This window comes from Pongo pygmaeus, chromosome 9 (genome assembly GCF_028885625.2).
Source record: "Pongo pygmaeus isolate AG05252 chromosome 9, NHGRI_mPonPyg2-v2.0_pri, whole genome shotgun sequence".
In the NCBI taxonomy this organism is placed as follows: domain Eukaryota; kingdom Metazoa; phylum Chordata; class Mammalia; order Primates; family Hominidae; genus Pongo; species Pongo pygmaeus.
In genome coordinates, this window is record NC_072382.2 from 8,253,897 (window position 1) to 8,263,976 (window position 10,080).

General features: G+C 53.4%; 1 protein-coding gene across 1 annotated transcript; it reads right to left on the reverse strand.

The window, feature by feature from the left end:
• Positions 1–1,328: 1,328 nt before the first annotated feature.
• LOC134740232 (uncharacterized) lies at positions 1,329–9,299 on the reverse strand. Its single transcript, XM_063670827.1, has 4 exons — positions 8,843–9,299; positions 8,265–8,453; positions 7,395–8,160; positions 1,329–1,582 (listed from the first exon to the last, which is right to left on the reverse strand). The coding sequence occupies exons 1-3, from the start codon at positions 9,169–9,171 to the stop codon at positions 7,944–7,946; spliced, it is 735 nt and encodes a 244-aa protein (XP_063526897.1). The 5' UTR covers positions 9,172–9,299; the 3' UTR covers positions 1,329–1,582; positions 7,395–7,943.
• Positions 9,300–10,080: the final 781 nt, after the last annotated feature.

Sequence of the window (10,080 nt, forward strand, 5' to 3'; positions counted from 1 at the left end):
TAGCAAGCAGGAGGAGGGGGGCGGCTGGCACACTAGAGAGCTCCTGGCCGCTGCTAAAAATACTGGCAGTGTGAGTCATCCTGGCCTGGCTGAGTCACCCCACTCTCTCCCCCAAGTGGCAGGCAGCAGCAGCAGAACAAGCTAAGAATTAGAAGCCTGAGATGGGGGAGGCATCAGAGCCTGCTGGCTGTGGGAAAGTAGGCAAGGGAATGAATTGGGAGAGGGGCTTTGGTGTGAGTGTGTAGAAGGAATGGGAGAGCAGAACCTCTCAGCCAAACCTACTGGGCAAGCGTGCAGCATCTCCAGCTATGCACTACTGCTCAAGGATGCTTGGGCAATTGAAGGAAAATAGCCAGACTCTGTGTATGTGTGTGTGTGTGTGTGTGTGTTCATTTGACTAAGACTGTGTTTGTGTGTCCTGTATGTCTGCCTCTAAACCTGTCTGGACGTGGTTGTATGTCTATATCTCTATCTGTTTGCATGTGTCTTTGTAGCTCCAAGTCTGTACCCCTGTATATCTCTGTGTTTACCTATGCCTGCATCTATGCTTGTCTTTTTTTTGTCTCCAACTTCCTATGTTGTGTGCAGTCCTATGTTTGTGCCTGTGTGTATTTATGTCTACAATTTTCCATATGCCTTTCTGTCAGTGTCTGTGTTTGTGTCCATATCTGAGTGTGCTCTGGGTCTTTCAGCATCTGATGGCGTGGTGGGATGTACATGTGTCCCCAGACTCAATATAGCTTCTGTTGCCCTCTCTGAGGTCACCCGTTGGGCTCCTGCACCATCTATATCTTGCTCCCTCTTTCCACCTAACATCTTCCGCTCTTTCCAAGGGCCCCCTAACCATTTGCAAAGCTCTCTTGTTGCATGCAATCTCTAGTAAAAACATGGAGGAAAAAAGCCCCACATGACCTCTCCCTTTTCTCTTGAATCATCCTGAATTCTCCCTGGCCTGCAGGAGTAAGTGGTTTTCCATCACTCCATATTTGGAGAGCTGAGAGAAGAGAAGGGCTTTCTTTAGTTCTAAAAAAAAAAATTCCTGGTGTGGGCACAGGCATGCGTAGCGCGCATGCACACACACACAGGCGCACATACACATGCACGCACACACACACACAACTGAGAGAATGAGAGAGAGAAAAAAATATCAAAGTCCCTTCTTTACTGAGAGGAGCTCGCATCTGTTGCCATAGCAACCCACCCACTCCTTCCCCGAAAAATCACCAAGAAGAGGTGATGGCATCGAGGAGGGATTGGCTGATTCCTTTCTTTATTATTTTTTCCGAAAAAGGGTTTTTGTAGCAAAAACAGGCCGTGAGATCCCTTGCCCCTGTCTTGCATAGCTTTATTGGGAACCTGGGGGAGGGGCATCACCCCCCAGCCTTTATCAGAGAAGAGGAGGTGTATCTTTTCCAGAGATTTGGAGGAGGATTACCTCCTGGGAAGGAGTTGAAGGGTGGGTGAGGAATCTGCTTCTTCAGAACAGCATGGAGACTCCTAGCTGCTAGTCTGGATATTTGGAGCAAGGATCTTGACAGACGGCTGTCAAAGTGTGATCTTGTCTTGCTCTGGACAAATGTGTCTATGAGAAAGAGAAAGGGGGAGGAAGGGAAGGGAAGTGGGGAGAGACAGAAAGAATATGAATGAATGAATCACTGAATGGGGCTTCAGAGAAAATGACAATACGCCAAAGGATGCAAGCTTGCAGTAGTGGTCAGACCAGACAGGTGGGCAAGATGGTCCAAGAAAGATGCATTGATGCAATTGGTGGTGCTGCAAGTTAACAATGAGATCACAGCTGCAACTACTTAACTTATGGCCATAGGTTAATGTTCCAGAGGAGCACTAAAGCCCATTTTTCATAGTTCTATTCCCAGCCTGAGTCTCAAAGGCCTCCTCCAAAGCCTGGCCACCAGCCACTGCAGCCACATCACTCTCTCAAGTGAACTGTAGCTTGTTGCCAAATGACTGGATGGTGGAAAGAAAGGGATTCCTTGTTTCCTCCTGTGCTTGGCTTGCTACAGAAATGGGGTCACTTGGGGCTTGAGCTTGGAAAGACAGATGAAGAATCTGACCCTGGAGAGAGATACCTGCCTTTCTGGCAGGCTGCTGCTACCATCAGCAGGCAGGGGCATGGCCAGGTGAGGTTGGCATGGGCAGAGGGTGCAAATCCACTTAACGTTATGAAGCAGAGGGACAAAAAGACTTCAGATTTGCTCTGGCCTGTTAGACACATTCTCACGACAAATCTGACTGATATCATTATTGTTATTTATATACAGTCTTGCTCTGTCATCTAGACTAGAGTGCAGTGGCCTGATCATAGCTCACTGCCACCTCAAACTCCTGGGCTGAAATGATCTTCTGTGTCAGCCTCTCGAGTAGCTGGGACTACAGGCATAAACCACTACACCCAGATAATTTAAAAATTTTTTTTCTGCCCAGGCTGGTCTGGAACTCCTGACCTCAAGCAATCCTCCCACCTTGCCCTCCCAAAGTGCTGGAATTACACGTGTGAGCCACGACACCCAGCCTTAACTGATATTATGATGCTCATTTGATAGATGGTGAAACAAAGGCTCAGAGATGGATAATGACTTAATCAAAGTCACTCAGCAAGTCTCTGGCAATGCTGAGCCTCACCCCTAGTTCCTGTTCCCAACCCAAGCTTTCTCTTTTGCACCACGTGATAGGGCTAGGGCTTACAAACTATGGACTGCAAATCTAGCCACATCTAGCCTGCTGCCTCCTTTTGTATATAAAGTTTTATTGGAATACAGTCACATTCATTCATTTACTCATCGTCTATGGCTGTTTTCACATTACAATGGAAGAGCTGAGTAGTTGCAACAGAGACCATATGGTTCAAAAAGCCTAAAGAACTTTTTGACCCTTTTTTACTAATTGATCCTTTAGAGAAAAAGCGTGCCATCCTTAGACCAGAGAATGAGTTCACACCAGGAATATCTCCACTTGTTTCTCTTTCTCACCCAGAAAGCTCTCTTAACCCAGGATATACCAAGCTATCATTTCAGCCCCCTTTACTGTTCCAAAGGCCATGGAGAAGTAGTGCTCCTGGACAACTTAAAGAAGTAGTGCTCCTGGACAACTTAAAGCCCAATCGGTCAGGCTCCTTATTGGTTTCCAGCCCCTTTTGTGGCTGTGGAGATGTACCCTGCCCATGCAGGATGACGCTCCACTTCCTGCAACAGGAGTTGGAACAGGCAATGAGGAGGCAGGGTACCCCATTCCATCCCTATTCCAACCCTAGTCTTCAGGACTGCGTTTTGGGCAGAGGGGTCTCAGGGCTGGTGATTAACGTATTGTCAGGAAGACAAAATTTATGTATGGGAGGAAAAGGAAGGTATTGTGGGATCTCCGGCCTCCCGAATCCTCCAGTCTGACCCAGGGGGGAAGAATCTCTCTATGCCTTCTCAGACAGGTTGATTAACTTGCCTAGGATCACACAGCTAGAGTGAGATAAATCCACAATTGAACCCAGGTTTTCCTGACTTCTACTTTTTTTTTCTAGGTTGTTCTTTTGAATTGGTGGATTTGAAACCAGGGAAAGGTTTTCTAACAGATTCCTAAGCACCTCCCCATCCTGCGTCCATGGCTCCGCGGTCAGTGCAGTGAGAATAGGAAACCCACGCAGAGCTGGCTTGTGCAGTGACCGTGTTGTCTTCCGCTGCATCTTAGCAGGCTGTTTTCCTTTTCCTGAGGCCTTTTCATTATGCTATCACTCCCTCAATTCTACTTGCACATGAAAGCATTCAGAACATTTTATCTATTTATGGTTATGAAATCAACAAAGCTCATGTAAGAGGGTGCAGGCTGGCACCCACGCATTGAGATGGCCAGAGCTGGGTGAATGAGCTGAGAGCCAGGAAGGTGAGGGACATAGACCCGTGGAGGGGGTGGGAGGGGGAGAGTGGAGCCCAGGTGGGAAAAGATGAAACTTTTGTGGGCAATGTCCTGAAGGCAGGGCTGAGAGAAGAGGACACAAGGAATGCAGTGAGGAGCAAGTCAGAGCAGCCACATTCCAAGAGGGGAAAGAAACCTAATCAACTAAAGCCACTTTTCAAATGCAGAGCAGCAACCAACATTCCTGACGTGCCCTGGGGAGGCTGGAGTAGGCGGACTTTCCTCACATTCATTTTCAGAGTCTTCTCCACCACCACTCCCAGCTGGCAATTTCTGGCCCTTCTGGTCCTCCAGTGAGGTCCGGGGACACCCTCAGTGGCCCCCAGCCCCTGTGCTTCCTCATCACCACACTCTGCACGCTGCATTGTCCCTGCGTGTTTACTTGGCTGTCTCCCCTACCAGCATCTACATCTGGTCTTCATGTTCCCAGCATCCAGCACAAGGCCTGGCACAGGGCAGGGGCTCAGGCGTGTAAGTCATTCATGCAACAAACAGCTGAGGGCAGAGTTTGTGCCAGCCTCTGCAGAGATGTGATGGTGCCCACAGACAGCTGGTCTCAGCCTCATGGAACCTGCAGGCTGGTGAGAGAGCAAGGGGTCCATCCAGCCACTTCGGTGGGATACTGCCATCAAGGAGGCATGCTGGGAGTTTGGGGAGAGCAAAAGAAGGGGTGACCCTGCCTGAGGAGTTGGCACCGGCCTCCCCAAGCAGGTGCATTTGAGTTGAGCTGCTGGTGGCAAGTCAGTGCTGACTGGGCCAGGCTGTGCTGGGTGGGTGGCTGGGTGGACAGAGGAGTGTGGCCTCATAAATGAGATTCAACACAGTGCCAGGTAGCCACAAAAGAAGCCATTGTAGCTGAGGTTGTGTTAACAGGGACATGCAGCAAAAGTGGAGAGAGGGCAGCCTCTGTCAGGGCCAGGAGGTTTGGCTCTAGGACTTATGCTATGGGTCCAAGCCTAGCCTTGAGCACAGCAGCCAGTGAGGAGGGGCCAACCGCACCAAGGACTGTGAGGCAGGGCCCAGGGCATCCGCCAGGCCTGGCTCTGGTAAGCCCTCCAGCCTGTCTGGCCTCATGTACCCCCTTGCCTCTCCTCCAGATGCATGAGCCTTCTTCCAGTCCCTGGCCTGCCACCCTCCCGGCCGCCACAGTGCCTTTGTACATGCTGTTCCCTCTCCTGGGGTGCTGCTGCCTCTCTCCTCTGCCGAGTTCTTCCTATTTTCCCCTGTTAGTTCAGCCTAAATATCATCTCCTCTGGAAAGCCTTCCCTGACCTTCGTGCTGAGGCCAAATCCTCAGTTACAGGTTTGCAGGCACCCCAGGCCTCTGTTGGCCCTTGGTGAAATAGTGATTTAATACTTTATTTTGGTGAGGAATTTATTGTCTCTTCTCCACTAGACTGTGGTCACCATGGCAGGGACTGTGACTGCTTTGCCCACTGTCAACTCCAGCTTAAAGTGCTTCATAAACATTTGTAAGAAATTTTTAAAAGATGGGAGGAATGGAGAGATGTTCCTCAGAGAAGAGGAGGCTTGAGGAGGTGGTGTGGCATTTGCAGATGTTTGAAGGACCATCGAGAGGCAGTGGGAGAGACATGGTCCACGTGGAAAGGCCAGCGGGCGGGGATGTACCTGAGGCAGGAGAGGGTGGCGGGGGAGGAGAATCTGGGCTAAGTCCTGCCTCCTCCACAGACTGCCTTTGTGACATCGGTCAGTTAAGTGACCTAATCTTTTATGCCTCAGTTTATCTATTCGTTAAATACAGAAGTGGGGAGGATGATGGCACCTCTATCAAGGGACTGATGTTAGCATTAAAGGAGTTAATTAGTTAAAACACTCAGAAAATGCCTGATGCATAAAAGGAGCACAAGAAATGCTCAATGGCAGAATGTTGGTCATTATCTTAACTTTATGAAAAATATAATTTTGAACAAGGCTATGCAGAGATGGCAGGGGCTGGTTCAGGTGGCAGCACATGTCCTGGCACTGCAAGTGTAGAAATAGCCTGGGTACCCACTGGCAGCTTTGATCCAGGCCAGGTCTGAGAGCACCAGATGGAGTAAACCAGGCTGGGGCTGCAGCCTGGAGAAGTGGAGGGATGAACACAAAGTGCCCCTCAGGGCTCTGGCTCGGGCCCCAGCAGGCTCCTTCCCCAGGTGGCAGCTGCCCCCTCCACTGCTCACCAAAGCCAGAGATGGAGGGCCCGGCCCGGGCCCAACACACCCTTCTGGTGCTCAGCAGCCCAGCTCCCCTTGCCATTCTTCCGGAAGCCGACCTGATCATGTTCTTCCCAGCTTAAGACCCTTATGGCTCCCATTATCTCTCATTACTAAAAACTCCTCCAGGCTGGCACCTCCTTTTTTCCCCTTCCACCCACAGGTGCCTCAGCCTCCAGAGGCTCCAGCTTCAAGTCTCTCCTTGTTACTATCAGGGCACAGCTCGTAACATGGGAGTTTACAGATGAGGCACCTACCCACACCTTGTGTACCTGATGAGTGTATTAATTCATGAAAACCTCACAGCAGCCCTATGACATGCCAGCCATCATTACTCCCACAGGCCCTGGGCCAACAGAGAGAGAATCTACAGGGAACAGTCCAGGGGGTTCCAGGAAAGACTGATGGGGTTTAAGCCTCCAGTGGTCAGACAGAGTCAGGGACTGGGCCTAGGGGCAACAAAGAAGAGACCCCCACGAGCAAGGAAAATGGTGCTCCCCATGCTGGGGAATGCGGGAACCACAGGGAGTTGGGTGAACCGTGGTGAGCAGGGGCGAGTGACCCTTATGGCTGCTGATGGAGCAGCTTCCGAAGCCAAGAAGGGCTGAGCGCTGGTGGGACGGGAGGAGCACCAGGAAGCTTTGGTGGAAAGGACCATCAGGTTGAAGGGAAAGCCCCTGAACTGCCATCCCTGACAGGCTGTGAGTTGGGAGAGCCTTCTGCCAGGGAGTCCGAGGTCCAGGAAGAAGACGAGGTGAGCTCAGTCTAGATGTCAGCGGATTATGTTTGGTGCAGGGGAATAGTTCTGAATAGGAGCAGCAGAAGATGCAGATTCTGTTCCCAGCTCTGCCACTAGCCTGCTGGGGGTGTTCTGCAAACCTCTCTCCCTCCCTGGGCCTCAGTTTTTGTATTTGCAAAATGGCAGTGGGTCAGACCTCTTAGCCTCAAAGGACCCTCCCAACCTCTGGCACTTGAGCATCTCTGAGCCTGCTGGGCCACCTTTGGAAGTTGAATGCTGCAAACCCAAGCTCCAGTTTCAGGTAGGGGCGAGCCCATTGCCCAATGCTGGGGTCCGAGTGGGCCTGAAGGCTCCCAGAGGACCACGTTCTCAGCCCTGGGTGGGCAGGGACCCTGAAGACCTGGCCTGTGTGGACACAGGGGAGTAAGTACTGGGTCTGAGCCTGTAGTTTTGCTTCTTCCACCCAACCCGTTGGGGGTCTTTCTCACAGCTTGGTGCTGGGTACACCAGGGGACTCACCATTGGAGGGATCCGATGGGTTCCAAGGTGCACAGAACAGACCTCCAGATCATCCTCAGGTGGTCTACACAGCCTGTGGCTAAAGCAACTGCTGTCTCCAGCACTTCTTAGCTTCAGTCTGGTGAGAGGAAGAAAGTCCCCTTGGCAGTGTCTTACAGGCAGCCACAGAGGGCCCCCACAGCCTGGCCAAAATGCTCAGTTTCAGAAAATCCCAGACTCATAATTGGAGTGACGGCCCTTGAAAGATGGTCTCGGATGACTGAAACCTAATGTGACCCAAGTGACACACTGCCAGCACTTGGTGGAGGTGGACCTGGACCACGTCCTTGGTTCATGGTGCAGTGGCCATGTGGGCCTCCCACAGGCTGGCCTCTGGGGCCTAGGTGCTGAGGAGCCTGGGCCAGGAGGCAGAGCCGTAGGTCCTAGTCTTAGCGGCACCCTGACTTGCTGTGTGACCTTGGCGAATTGTGTCTCTCTGAGGGCCGCCTGAGTCTCCCTCTCTGCACTGAGGGCTTGGTGCTGGGAGTGGACACTCTGCTGAAGCACCATTCAAGGTCCCAGGGCTAGCTGTACCAGAGCAGGAGCTTCTCTCCTCGCCACCCTCGGAGCCCTCAAGTGCTGTTTGTGTGTTCGGCTCCACCTCTGGGTCCCCCATCCCGGTCCAGAGACCAGCCCAGAGATGTCTGGAATCCACGCAGCTCCTTGAGAATGGTCAGGCACTTCCCAGCTGCCCTCCCAGGTCCCGGTCAAACGCCTCCAGGAAGTGCTGCAGGGACAGGGCAGAGGTCAACAGGACCCGGCAGGGGGTCCAAAGGGCTGGGTCCACTTGACTCTGGGGAGCCCTGCCAGACCCCTGCAGGCCACACCTACATCCAGAAGCCAATTGGTCCTTGTAGGCAGTCTGGGGAAAGGTTTGGTTCCAGAAAGTTCCAGAGCTGGTGGCTGCAGGAATCCTTCAACAGAGGCGATGTTTGCAAGCAGCAGCAACCTAGTTGGTCGGTCGTGGAGTCCGTGGCATCCAGAAGCTTTTCCAAAAAGTCCGCCCAGGTCCAAACTGTGCTGGAGAAGGAGAGGCAGCTGGTGCCATGACAGAGGTGTCCAGTCCCTCTGCTTGGTGCAGGGCAGGTGCTGGAGACCGGCACACGGGGCTGCCTATGCTCAACCGTAAGGAATGGCTTGACCTCTGGCCAGGAGGTCAGCAGCCGTGGGCTCTGGCCCATGCTCTTCCTCCAGGAACGTGCCCTAGTCAATCACTACTTCTCTCTGGGCCTCAGTTTCCCTTCCAGTTTAAGGAGGGGGTTGGAGCAACTGGTAAGGGGCTTTCCCGGGATCCTAACTCTGCTCCAGGCTGAGCTCAGGGAGAAAAAGGTTAAGGGGTCGGGGGGGCCTGGAGGGAGGCAAAGGTCTCCAGGGTCCCATGGTGGCCCCAAGGGTAGTGAAGTCCTCACCTGGTGTTTTCACCCTGTGGCCTTGTCCAGAGAGGATCCCCGAAGGCGCTAGGCCTGGCATCTCGTTTCCTTCCAAGGTTTGGACAGAAGTCTCCCCTGTTGGAGGAGGGGGGCGGGGGCGAGGGGCAAGGGCAGGACCTCCCTTCTCCCTGGTTGAAATGTCTCCATAGAGGGTGGGGGGCGCTAAGATGGGGGTGGTGGGGGCGTGTGGCGCCGGGGACTCCCCGGCCCGGCGCGGGGCTCGCGGCTCGGGGGCGGGGGCAGCTCCCAGGCTCTGGTGGAGCCGCCACTCCGCCAGTTGCCTTAAAAAGGCGCCAGCGCGCGCGCATCAGCAGAAGGGCTGCGACTCTCTTCCAAATTAGGCAAGAATTGGGAGGCCGCGGGAGACGAGCTGCGAGAAGAGCGCGGACGTCACCCGGGGCCTCCCTCTCCCTCCCGCTCCCCGCGCCTGCATCACGTCCCCATGGCAACGGCGTGCCTCGGCGGCGATGAATGAGCCACTGCGAGGACAGGCGCGCGCCGAGATGCGCGCCCCCTCCGCCAGGCGTCACGGCCCCACAGCTGCCCAGGGGAAGGGGGTGCAGCCCGGCGCCCGGAGGAAGGGATGCCCCATTCAGATTCCCAAAAGCCCAGGACCCATTTATTCCCAGCTGATCTTGTGTCCCGGGAGCCCGGGGAATACTCCGTCCAGGGGTCCTCGACCCTCTGGTTCAGGGCTCCCTGGCTCCCAAGGCCCCCCTTACCCGGTCTCCGCTCTCCCCCGGCCAGCCCTCTGCTCCCCAAAGCCTGCGGAAAACCAGGTATTGTGTGGCTTAGCGCCACCGCGTGGTCGATTATGGGGCTGCGGCGGGAGTGCTTGGCGACTGGCGTCCCGCCGTCTATGTCGCCCTCTGGCGTCTGCAAGCGGGAAGTAGCATAAAAGAACTCAGCAATTTTCACACCAGAACCCTGATTAACGCGGGACTCATTCTTACCACACTTATGATTAACTTGTGATCAATCACACTTGTGATTAACGTTCAGAGAGCGCGCTCCATGTGTTAGGCACTTGCTACGTGCTTTCCTCGTATTACTCCATTCTCACAGCAACTCTGTAATGCAGAATATTATTATTATCATTTTATTTTACTTATTTTTTGAGACAGGGTCTCACTCTGTCATCCAGACTGGAGTGCAGTGGTGCGATCTCAGCTCACTCCAGCCTCCGTCTCCCGGGTTCAAGCAATCCTCTCACTTCA

Excerpts from the sequence above, each read along its gene's own strand:
- LOC134740232 (XM_063670827.1), bottom strand. The coding sequence starts at position 9,171 with ATGCGCGCGCGCTGGCGCCTTTTTAAGGCAACTGGCGGAGTGGCGGCT. Across the intron at positions 8,454-8,842 it reads CCACAGGGTGAAAACACCAG|CACAGTTTGGACCTGGGCGG; the intron begins GTGAGGACTTCA and ends CTCCTTCTCCAG. Across the intron at positions 8,161-8,264 it reads GGACCAATTGGCTTCTGGAT|CACTTCCTGGAGGCGTTTGA; the intron begins GTAGGTGTGGCC and ends CTGTCCCTGCAG.